Source organism: Grampus griseus (genome assembly GCF_964374135.1).
Source record: "Grampus griseus genome assembly, chromosome: 14".
In the NCBI taxonomy this organism is placed as follows: domain Eukaryota; kingdom Metazoa; phylum Chordata; class Mammalia; order Artiodactyla; family Delphinidae; genus Grampus; species Grampus griseus.
Window position 1 is genome coordinate 77995718 of NC_139008.1, and position 12523 is coordinate 78008240.

A 12523-nucleotide genomic window follows, 5' to 3' on the forward strand; every position below is an offset into this window, starting at 1 on the left:
CAGGGAGGGCAGTGGGCCCAGGGGCAGATGGAAACGCTGGACGTCCATGTGGAGCCCGGCAGACTTGGGGCATATTCAGGGGACCCCGGAAGCAACACCCAGACACTTTCACAGACCAAGAGGTCAGAGAGGGGGTGGGGAGACTGCAAACTGGGGCAGCTCCTAATTGCCGCAGGGCAGGCCCACAGTTTCCTGAGCTTCCCTTTCTTTTCGAGAGAAGCCACAGTTGAATGTGTGAACTGTAAAAGGTACCATTGAAAGATGCAGGTATTTAAGCACGACGTTGTGCAAATCTAACACACCTACAGATGCCTTCGTTTGGGCCGCTCAGTAACAAAACACCATAGCCTGCGTGGCTTACGAACAGCAGACATTCATTTCTCACAGATTGGGAGGTTGTAAGCCCAAGATCAGGGTGCCAGCAGGGTCAGGTTCTGGTGAAGGCCTGCTTCCGGATTGCAGGCGGCTGACTTCTCCGCGTGTCCTCACACGGTGGTAAGGGCAGGGGAGTTCTCCTGGGGTCTCTTAATTTATTTTAATTTTTCTTTTATATGTATATATTTTTTATATTTATATTTTTCTTTTATATAAATATATATGTATATATATTTTTTTTCTGCAGAGCTCCTTTGTCTTCGAGTTAACCTTTGTGAAGGTGATGGGGGCACAGATCTTCCTGTGGACTAGACACCCCAGCCTGGTCTTCTTGGGTCACCTCTGTAAGAGCACTAATTCCATTCACAAGGCCCCACCTTCTGAGACCATCACCTTGGGGTTAGGATTTCAGTGTATGAACTTGGGGGAACACAAACCTTTGGTCTATAACGGCAGGCTGCGTGGCAGGGCCAGGACTCAGGTGAGGCAGGCGAGGTGCCCAGGGCACACAACGAAAGGAGACCCTCACTCCCTGGGGCCAGTCCTGACCGGAAGACCCCCTTAACAGTTTGTACTCCAAGTGTCTCTCTTACCTCCTCCGGGCCCTGGCTCTGCTCTGTGGGCTCCCATTTGCATCTTAGGGTTCAAAGAGAAAAGCAGTAGACAGATTGGCAAGGGAGGCTTGGGGGGTGGAGGTGTTTGAACTTCACTTGGTGAGTACTGGGGAATTAAGAGCAGGAAGAGAGGTGGCTACAGGTGCTTTGGGAGGGCAGTGAAAAGCGGGGGCTGGCAAAGGGGCAGGGCAGCCACCAGCTTTCCCAGTGCCAGGCTTCCCTGCAACAGGCAGTGTAGCGTGAGTAGCAGGTAAGGACCTGGGTTCTTCCCTTGACCGATTATAATCCCTGGCAAGTGACTTAACCTCTCCGTGTCTCAGTTTCCTCACTCTAAAAGGGGCATCAGCAGAGCCTCCCTGCCTCACAGGGTGCGGAGGAGGTTCAAGGCGGGCGCCTCTGTGAAGAGTTTTGAACAGAGCCTGGCACTTAGTAAGCTTTCAGGACGTTCCCAATGAGACCAACGGGCCTTAGAAACGGCCCGCGGAGTTAAGCAGCTTTGAAGCTGCACAGATCAGAATCACCTGGGGCATCCTTTCAACCTCCCCAACCGAGGCCACGCCCCCGACCAATTAAATCCCAATCACTGGGGAGTGGTCTCGGCGTCAGTATTTTCTGGAAGTTTCCAAGGCGCAGCCGAGCTTGGGAACGATGCGCACCTAGAACCCTGTGTGCCTGAGGCCTGAGCTGGCAGAGGTGACCTTGAAAAGACACAGACAGGCAACCATTTTGTAGCTGGAGGTGAAGCCAGATGGGACGGGGGTGCGGGGGTGGAAGGCTGTGTGGCCTCGGGGCCCAGCCGGGGGCCACTGCAGCTCCCGGGGGGGGTCTTCGGGGCCAGGCGGCCACGGGCGCCCCGACCTCCGGCTGGGAGGGGGCCGGCTGCCTGGCCCCGCGGAGGACTCCCGAGCAGGAGGCCGCAGCAGCCGCTCTGAGCCCGTCTTGGGCGCCAGAGGGAGCTCGTGGGGACGCGCCACGGCTCCATCCCCACAGCTGGTTCAAACTGGTTTGGGCAGGGTGCGGCCCAGGCGGGCTGCATTCCAGGCCTCGGGCTTGCCGCCTGCCCCAGGGTCACCCCAAGCGCCTGTGAGCGGCCGGGGAGGCTGTTTAAAAATTCATCTTCTTTGTTTAAAATCATTAATTCGGCCTCCCACGGGGGTCCCTGGCTACAGCCAGCTGGACTAACCGGAGAGGGGCTCTTCTCAGCCTGCGGGGTGCTGCGTGCATCACAGTCAACGGCAGAGCTTTAAAAGCTGTTCCCAGCTCCCCTTCGCCCCAAAGACTGCGATTCCGAAAGGTGGGGGTGGGCTTCCGGGCATCTGTGTTCTAAGCAAAATGTTTCTAAGGCATCATTACATTTAGAAAAAAAGACTAGAAACAAAATGACTCTTGGCTGGCCAGCGTGGCCCAGGGTATGAATCGCGGAGAGGCTGGTGAAGAGCGAAGATCTCTTTTCCAGACCCCACATCTCCAGGGAAAGGGGGTCGGGGCAGCACTTTTAGCTAATATCCCAGGGTTTTGTTGGTTTTTGTTTTTTTCCCAGTGAGTCATATTGGGCATTTTAAAAGTTTAAATACTATAACAAACATCAACAGAAGAAATAAAACGTTACAAATGTAATTGAAACCCCTCCTGTATCCCTCCCCCATTTCCTCTCCCCCACCCCAGAATAACCAGTTTCCTGAATGCGGTATACATCACTCCCATGCCCGGCTTTACACTTTTACTCCATATGTCTGTATCCATAAACAATATATAGTGCGGTTTCACATGTGTTAAAACCTTTATGTTAATGGCAGCGTGCCCTACAGAGCCTTCACGATTTGCCTTTTTTTCTTAGCATTATGTTTCTGAAATTCGTCCGTCAGGGGAAGTTTGCTGTGCTCAGGACTGTGGCTAATCTGAGGCCGGTTCTGGGCTTTTCCGAGGGAGGGCCCCAGTCAGCCGGTAAGGGTGAGGGTCGGAGCTGGGTTTCTGGGTGCGTGTGGGATACAGAAGGGCTCTGAGCATCAGACGCATCAGCATAGTAATAAATGGCCACGTGCGGGTTCAGTGAGTTCCTATTAAATCCTTTTCCTTAGCACCTGAGGCCCAAGTCTTTGCCAAGAATTTTCCAGAAAATTACTCTGGCCTGAAGGCCTGAATGTTTGGGCGGCGATGTCGAGAAATTAGCAGTGGGAAGCTGTGGAAGTGGGAACTGTACAGTGATGGATTACCCAAAAGACAGATCATGTGCTCACGCCCCCTACCTAAGGTTGTCAGATAAAATATAAATTAAGATTTAACAGGACGAGGGTGAGGGGAGTCCTATATATTTATTTGCAGCCCTAAGCGCAGCCCGATTTTTAAAAACGAATTTAACATTTTAAAAGACATCATAGGAGAAATGAGACCGCTAGACTTCCCTATACCTCGTTACCTTTTTTAGAACTCTCCTCACTAGCATTGCTTTGGACCCCACCCTCTTCAGCCTCCAAGGGGTCTAGACTAGCCTCCTAGGGGTGCGGGGCTGTGTCCAATTTAGTGCGCTGTAGAATTCCCTGGGGAGCTTATTTTAAAAGCTGCTCCTGGGAGGAAGCGGATCGCTACGCCCGACTTCCCTAATTTTTCGGACTGTCCGCCTGGCGCAAACAAGATGCTGTCCTAGGAGAGGCCTTGTGGGCGGGGTGATGGCGGGGAGGGGTGGTCTTTAAATGAAAGGATCCTCTAAGATATCTGTTCTCTATCCTGAATGCACGCTGGAACCACCCGGGGAGCTTTACAAACAACTGATGCCCAAGCCCCACCCCCAGGGATTCCGGCTGAATCGGCCTGGGGTGAGGCCTGGCTTCCGGGCTTTTAGAAACTCCCCGGGGCATTCTAAAGTGCTGTGGGAGCTGGAACCGCTGCTCCACCGGATTCGAATGAAAAGGGGTGGTCTATGCCGATGGTTCTCAAACTTGGCTCTATGTAAGAATCACCTGGCGAACATAAAAAGTACTGATGCCCAGGTTCCAACCCTAAAGGTTGTGTGTGGCCGTCAGACTTCGGAAGTTTTGAAGGAGCCCCAGGTGATTGCAATCTGAAAGCGAGTTTGAGAATCGTTTACCAGGTGGTGCGGGGGCCGGGCGTAGTGAGCGTCGCGCGCCACTGGGTGGCGCTGCCCGCTCGGCCCGGCGTTCCGGGAGGCGTGGGCCGCGGCCACTGGGTGCGCACCTGCCCCGCCTCCGCCAGGCGGGCCACGGGGCATGCAGCCGGTCGGGGGCGGGGCTCCGAGGCCAGGACGCGGCGTCGGGTTCCCGGGCAGCCGCCGCCAACTGGACTCTGCCGCGCTCCTCATGCTGCTCGTGGACGCCGATCGGCCGGAGCCCGTGCGCAGCGGGGCGCGCGAGCTCGCGCTCTTCCTGACCCCCGAGCCCGGGGCCGAGGTAGGGGACGGGGTTGGAAGTGGGGGAGGCGGGTCTTGGGGTTGCGGGATCCAGGGCTCGCGCTCCCCCGGGGAGGAGTGGACGAATGGAGACCCTTTGCGCGCTGGACCCGGACCCTCGGCTTCCCCGCAGCATTCTCTCGTACCTGGCGCTGGGGCTCCGGACCCGCGCTGGGGGTCCGAGGGGTCCCTCCTTTGCGGAGCGGTGGCTGTCTGGCGTCGCGCAGAGATGCGCGTCAGGTCGCGCCCGCCCTCTCCTCCAGCCCCGGTTCTCGGGGGCCCAGACAAGCTTCCCATCCCTACCTGAGACCGCACCCCCACCCCCAGCATCCTCCGGGATGCCAGACTGAGGCGCGCTCGGAGCTGCTGCCCTTTGCCAGCCTGGGCCCCGGGGGAGGCTGACTCCCGGTCCTGCCCCTGCCCGGGCGCTCGGCCTGCTCTGCTCTGAGCTAATGCTACATGCCGGGAGGAGGCGGGCAGGCTGCGTCTGTGCGAGGATGCTGCCGGCCTCGGTACGCTTCTGTTGCTAGGAGGGAAAATACCTCATCTCTGGCTGTACTTTCTATTTTAAAAGCACAGAACAAAAAGTAGATCTAAAACTAGCCTCTTTATCTTCCAGCTGAAGCCAGTATGTTGACAGTGCCATGAAAGTTATTTACCGAAGTTCACCAGGAGTTATGTAGGGCCAGAAAGTCAAGCCATTCTCTCTTTAAATCTCAGAAGCAGTACAGAAGTATTTAAAATAAAGGGTAAGCACCCTCTCCTTTTTCTCTCTCACCTCAATTCTAGTTCCCAGAGATAACCATCTTTCACAGTTTGGTGTACATCATTCCAAACACATTAAAAATGCATTTACAAATGTAGGTATGCATATATACTAATAATTATACATAATTAGTTTTTACCAAAAAAACCCACGTGATACTAGAATAATGTTCTGTAACTTGCTTTTCTTTATTCAAAATAGCATGGACAAATGGAGAGTGACTTAATGGTAAGGTATAGGGCTTCTTTTCAGAGTGATGAAATAGTTCTGGAATTAGTGCTGATGGTTGCAAAACTTTGTGAATTCACCGAAAACCACAGAATCGTACACTTTAAAAGAGTAAATTTTATGGTATGTGAGTTATATCTCAATTAAAAAAAATAGTATGGACATATTTCCTTGTCAGAATGTATCTATAAGAGCTGTCCAATTGAAATATAATTTGAGCCAAAGATGTGAGCCGTCCATGTAATTTTCTTTTTCTTTCTATTTTTTTGGCCACGCCACGTGGCATCTGGGGTCTTAGTTCCCTGACCAGGGATTGAACCCATGCCCCCTGCATTGGGAGCTTGGAGTCTTAACCACTGGACCGCCAGAGAAGTCCCCCATCCATGTAATTTTAAATGTTCTAGGAGCCATATAAAAAAGGAAAAAGAAACAGATGAAATTGGTTTCAATATATTTAATTCTTTCCAGTTTTATTGAGATTTAATTGACATTAAACGCTATAAGATTTAGATCTACAAGTTTCAATGTATTTAAAATAAGTGTCTCCAAAATATCCTTTCAGCATGTCATCAGCGTAAAAAAATTTAAGGAGATTTTTACATTCTTTGAAGTAAGTTTTCTTTTTTTTTATATAGTGATTCCTTCTTTTTTATATATATAAGTTTATTTATTTTTGGCTGCATTGGGTCTTTGTTGCTGCGTGCAGGCTTTTTCTAGTTATGGTGAGCAGGGGCTACTCTTCGCTGCCGTGCATGTGCGGGCTTGTCATCGCGGTGACTTCTTTTGTTGCGGAGCACGGGCTCCAGGCACAGGGGCTTCAGTCGTTGTGGCATACGGGCTCAGTAGTTGTGGCTTGCGGGCTCTAGAGTGCAGGCTCAGTAGTTGTGGTGCACGGGCTTAGTTGCTCCGCAGCATGTGGGATCTTCCTGGACCAGGGCTCGAACCCGTGTCCCCTGTACTGGCAGGCGCATTCTTAACCACTGCACCACCAGGGAAGTCCTGAAGTAAGTTTTCAAAATCAGGCTTGGACGATTGAACTTACAGCACATCTCAGTGTGGACCAGCCACGTTTTAAGCACTTGATAGTCATGAGACGCTGGCGGCTTCTGCATCAGAGAGTGTAGGTCTTCATCATTCCTTGGCTTCTTCGTGTCCCACCATTTCAGAATAATTCCTCCTATTTTCTGAGCACATACTATGTGCCAGCAGCGTGCTGCGCTCTGTCCATGGATTATGTCATTGCATCCTGGCAGTGACCCAGTGGCTAGGATGTTATGTCGACTTCATAACTGAAAACTGAGGCCCTCACCGAATAAGCAACATCCTATGAATGTCCTGTAATTTCTGAACCACACCCCCAGGGATGGGCATTTAGGTTGGGTACCTGCTTAAGGGTTTAAGTAACCTGAGCATCTTTCGTGTTCTTTCTCCCCCTTGCTCTCAGCAGCAAGGTGTCACTGTGTCCAGCGGCTCAACCCAGCCTCATCTTGTCTCGACTAGGGACAGCCTTCAGGAGAAGCTGCATGTATTAACTTCATTTGCTCACTCAGGGCTCTCTCTAACTCAGACGCAGGCTGGCTCACGCTCGTTTGTAATGGCCGTAATGAAGAGCTGAACTCCCTGTAGCTCCACGCGGCAATAAAGCCACTTAGAGCTCTTGCTGAAGTTTATTTACCCAAAGAAGCAAAAACTGCCAGGGTGGAGTCACTTGCAGCCTCTACTTAAAGCTTAATTCATTAGCAGTCCCTCGCGCTGAAGCTGTTTGCAGATGGGCAAATGAACTGGAAAGGGAAAGTCTGGTTTGGGAACAGGTCTGGGCAGCCAGTGCCTCCTGTACCAGCCCATGTCCTAGGGCCACTTTGGGCTTTTAAATGGAGCAGTAGGAGTCTCAGACCAGCCAGCTCCAGTCCTAGGGGTGTCCTGGGGTTCTTAGGGAAGTGGGCCTTCCACGTTCAACACCTTGAACCCCTGCCGTGTGCGGGGAGTGAAACACACAAGGGCTCCCACTCTCATGGCCCGACTGTCAGACAGTAAACACAGAACATACAAAACCTCTAAATTGTGATGAATGCCATGGAGAACATGGGCATGGGTGATGTGATAGAGGGTGTCTTTGTGTCTGGGAGACATGGGGTGGGGAAGGCCTCTCCAAGAAAGCTTGAGACCCGTGTGGTAACCCCTTAGGAATGGGCAGGGAAGAGGAAGCACAGAGGTCCAGGAGGGCAATTAGCAGAGGGACCCCACTTTGTCTGGGAGTGTTCAGGGAGGGCTTCCCTGAGGCAGCATCATTTTAGGCTGAGCTCTGAAGCATGAATAGAAGTTGACCAGGCTGAGAGGTAGGAGGAAAACATCCCAGGCAGAGGAAACAACTGGCAAAGATCCTGGGGTGGGATGAAGCAGGGTGATCACCAGGATAGAAGAGCAAGCAGCAGGGAGAAGGGGGAGCTGTGGGAGGCGGGGCAGGTGAGGGGGCAGAAACCGTATTGGGACTTTGCACTGTCTCCCCGGATCGAGGAGCCGCTGAAGGGCGGCATGTTAAGATGAGTCGGCAGGTGAGCATTTTACTATTTCTAGTGCCTTTGGGTTTTTCTGTCCAACCAGCTTCTTGTGTTTTACTTTCTCTCTTTTTCTGGTTTGAACTTCCTCTTTTAGGGGAAGTTTCAGGCAGGATCTCCGGAAGCTGCTTCAAGAAGGCAGGGAGAGAGAGAGAGAGAGAGAGAGAGAGATGTTTGCCTCTTGGGTGCCCTGTGATTTAGGGGGGAGGGGAGTTCAGGGCCCTCCCGAATGACTGACTCCTGATACCCACCCAAGGGTGAATTCCTGACCAGACTCTGAGAATTCCATTTGGTTCCTGTGGTGGAACACGGGACATATTTGCCCACAGATGGGGTTAATGGCCTACATGGAAAGAAATAAAGGAAGCCAGCACTTTCTCACACCTAGGGACTTTGCTTGAGTGGGCAAAGGATGATGGGGGAAAGCGCCTGTTAACCACATGTGGATTAGATCAGGGGTTGCAAACTGGTGGCCCAGAGGCTGAATCCAGCACTCTGATATGATGGGTTCAATTCACATAGGGGTTTTTAAATGGAGAATTTTCATGAAGAAAATCTGAGTTTCTTGTTTATTTAAAATATGGACAGTCTGGTAATCCTAGGTCCCTGTTTCCTAGTTGTGGTCTCCTGTTTGCCACCGTCCCCACTCCTCCTCATTGTCTCCCTCATACCGAAGTTGGTATCAGTTACCATTTACCCTTGTGCTTGAACCTTTGAATTTTCTGTAGTCATGATAAGAGGAAAGGGAACTATTTCTCCAAACCGTGTGTCTGGACTGAAATGGGAAAACATAAATTAGCCAAAAATGCCCTTGAGTTTCAAGAAAAAATGTAGAAGAGACTGTTTCTTTGTGGAAGTAAAGAATATTTTATTGTGTCCAACCTGCAAACACCCTGTGCCTGTGGGAACCCTGGCATGTGTCTTATTCTTGTGACCTACTGGTCCCCTTTTGGGATTCAAATTTGGATGTTCAGATTAGAAGTCTGTGGGTGGGTGCCAGGGCACAGTCTACTCTGTCTAGAGATGTAGTTCTATATTAATTTATTCCTCAGATCTTTTTTTAAAAATAAGTTTATTTTATTTATTTATTTTTGGCTGTGTTGGGTCTTTGTTTCTGTGCGAGGGCTTTCTCTAGTTGTGGCAAGCGGGGGCCGCTCCTCATTGTGGTGCGCGGGCCTCTCACTGCTGCGGCCTCTCTCGTTGCGGAGCACAGGCTCCAGATGCGCAGGCTCAGCACTTGTGGCTCACGGGCTTAGTTGCTTCACGGCATGAGGGATCCCCTCAGATCAGGGCTCGAACCTGCGTCCCCCGCATTGGCAGGCAGATTCTTTTTTTTTTTGCGGTACGCGGGCCACTCACTGTTGTGGCCTCTCCCGTTGCGGAGCACAGGCTCCGGACGCACAGGCTCAGCGGCCATGGCTCACGGGCCCAACCGCTCCGCGGCATGTGGGATCTTCCTGGACCGGGGCACGAACCCGTGTCCCCTGCATTGGCAGGCAGACTCTCAACCACTGCGCCACCAGGGAAGCCCCAGGTAGATTCTTAACCACTGTGCCACTGGAGAAGCCCCCTCAGATCTTTATGGAAGACCTGCTGTGTGCCAGGCACTGTGCCGGGCACCGGGGAGAGGCCAGTGAGACAGAGGCGACGCCTGCCCTCAAGGTGTGGCACTGCAGTCAGGAAGATGAGCCCACTAGGAGTTACCCAACAGAGTAACTAACGGTAATAAATGCCACGAGGGAGACACTTGAGGGGCTGTGATAGAGACACACAGCAAGATTGGAAGGAACCACCAGGCAAAGATCTGACATCATGTGTGTCGCTGGAGACAGGGAAAAATGAGGTCTCCAGAGGTGCCTGAGTGGGTGGACCTCAGTGATAAAGGGGAGAGGGGGCAGGGCCAGACCAGGGCCTGGGGTCAAGGGGAGGAATCTGGATTCGATTCTGGGGTGTCATGGATAGAAGCTGTGAGCAGGGCCAAGCTGGGTGTGAGCAGGGGAAAGACGGGATCAGATTTGTGGACTTAGGGCTGCAGTGCTGGATCGCGTCGGAGGGGCTGGCGTGGCAGCAGGGGGACCACAGATGTGGATGTCCCGGTGGACGTACACCGAGCTGGCCAGGCTCCCTGAATCAGAACCTTCGGGGGTGTGAGAGCCAAGGCCAAGGTGGGCGCTTGGAGAGGGGCAGCATTTCTCGGAAGAAAGTTCCTATATTTCTCCCCGCAGAACTGCCCAGCAGTGGAAGGACCTGTCCCTGGCTCTGAACAATCTCTTATCACAGGACAGCTGGGCTTTGGGGGAGGGTCACCTTGGAACCTTGGCTAGAAGTTCCCAGTCTGGCTGACTCTCAGCACGAACCGAGAAGCTTTGAAACAGGTTCCCAAAGACGGGAAGTGACCCTGGTGCCAACCAGCCCAGGCTGGTCATGTAGCGATGCTCCCGCGCAGCGGACAGCTCGCGGCTGCAGGGAGTCAGCTCTGAACATGCCGTTCCGGCACCGGGGAGAAAAGCAAGACGCACAGAGGTGTGTGCAGTGTAAATAAAAACTTTAAAGGCAAAAAACACCTATTTCATGCATCTATAAATAGGAGATCCAGTTACATCGATCGCTGGGGTGGGGTGTGGTAGGTGGAGCATAGCCAAGGTGAGAGCACCGGTGTAGGGCGTGGTCCCCAACCTTTGCCAAACATCTGCATCATCTGAGATCAACAACAAAAAGTGCTGATGCCCGGCTCCCACCCCCAGATACTCTGATTTCGTTGGTGTGGGTGCCACCTGGGCATTGGAACGCTGAAAGCCCTCCAGCAGGGTTGTAAGCCTGGAGTGGCCAAGACTGATTAGTCTGTTGGACAGTAACCACGACTGCTAACTGTTGGAGGCACCCCAGGCCTGGGGATCTGGACTTGTAAGCGCCCCTCCGGAGATTTTGATGGCCAGCCTGCCGGGGGCTCACAGCTTCCGTCAGTGCTAGCAGGACTGGCCCCATGCCCAGGAATGCCTGCTTCCAGCCGCCGCAGGAGGACAGAAAACCCGTCGGTCCTGCCTGCTGCTGTGTCTACCGCACCAGCTACTGCTGCCTCACGTATCAGTTGAAGAAGCATCCTTTACAGATGTGTGCCTCCCCCCGACCCGCTTGCTCCTGGTCAGGCTGAGTGGAGGGAGGACCAGCTCTGGAGCCACATGGCCTGGGTTCAGATCTCGGCTTTGCGCTCATGCTTCTCTCTGCCTTTTCCCCTCCAGTTGTGGGGTTGGATGAGACGATTCACGGGCAACACTTGGCTCAGGGTCAGGCCCACAGTGAGCGATCTGGTGCATTAGCTACAATTATTCACTTAGTCATTCTATAGCTGTTTATGGAGCAGGTACCAGGTGCGGACCCCATGTCAGGAGCTGGAAAGCAAAAGTGCAGGAGAGGCCCACCGCCCTCAGGGCTCTCAGAACAGGTGGGAGGGTGGACGTGACACACATTAATATTTCCACACAGTGTTTGCAAGAGGGCGATTTCAGCCCTTCGCTTGTGCAGAAGATGGTGAATTTTCTCTCACTAGCACGACCTCGTGTAAGCCTGGAAGTCCAATGTTAACTTTCCGTATCTGTGTACGTGAGACCAACCATAGATTCCAGTTTTTGGTTTGCAAAACATAGTTGCTGCATCCACGGTCAGCACGAGCCCCCGGTTCTCTTAAGCTATCTCGGGATCTGAATTTTTTCCTTGGTGCAAGTGTGATGGAAATTTGGCCTGTGGTTCTTTTAAGTGAATTGGAGTTGGTTTTAAAATAAGTTTGTTTTAAAAATAAAAAATATATGCACATGTTACAAAATCCAAAGGTCCCGGTGACCATGGAATGCTGAGTGAGGCCCTGCCTCCCCCGGTTCTCAGCCCCTGCTGCTCTACAGAGGCCGCTGCAGGCCATGCCTGTGTCCCCTGTCGTCCCCACCTGCCACCTCCCCCTTCCGCATTGTGCTTTTTTCACTCACTATGTCTTAGACAGCTTTCCATATGAGTGCACAGAGAGCTGGCCAATTATTTTTTAGCTGCTAAACAGAATCTCATTGTCTGTCTGAATTATAATTTAGGTAACCGTTCCTCTACTGATGGACATTTAGGTTACATGGATTCTTTAGCTGTTACAAAGTGTTGCAGGCTTCCCTGGTGGCGCAGTGGTTAATAATCCACCTGCCAATACAGGGGACATGGGTTCGAGTCCTGGTCCGGGAAGATCCCACATGCCACGGAGCAACTAAGCCCGTGCGCCACAACTACTGAGCCTGCGCTCTAAAGCCCACGTGCCGCAACTACTGAGCCCACGTGCCGCAGCTACTGAGCCCACGTGCCGCAACTACTGAAGCCCGCACACCTAGAGCCTGTGCTTCTCAACAAGAGAAGTCACCACAATGAGAAGCCCGTGCACCGCAACGAAGAGTAGCCCCTGCTCACCACAACTAGAGAAAGCCCACCCACAGCAATGAAGACCCAACACAGCCAAAAATAAATAAAAACTAAAAAAAAAACCCAAAACAAAGTCTGTTGCAATGAGTATCTCTGTACGTACATCATTTTGCATTTGTGCATATATGTCCGG

At 52.3% G+C, this 12523-nt stretch overlaps 1 protein-coding gene across 2 annotated transcripts in view; it reads left to right on the plus strand.

Annotated features, from left to right (window-relative positions):
• Positions 1–4213: 4213 nt before the first annotated feature.
• The window catches only part of BCAS4 (breast carcinoma amplified sequence 4), a gene marked incomplete at its 5' end in the record, with an annotated part of 60227 nt that continues 51917 nt past the window's right edge, over positions 4214–12523 (plus strand). For both annotated transcript variants that reach the window (XM_082671004.1, XM_082671005.1), the window contains one exon: positions 4214–4393. In XM_082671004.1, the coding sequence (XP_082527130.1) occupies positions 4214–4393 (180 nt within the window). The remainder of the gene's footprint in view (positions 4394–12523) is intronic.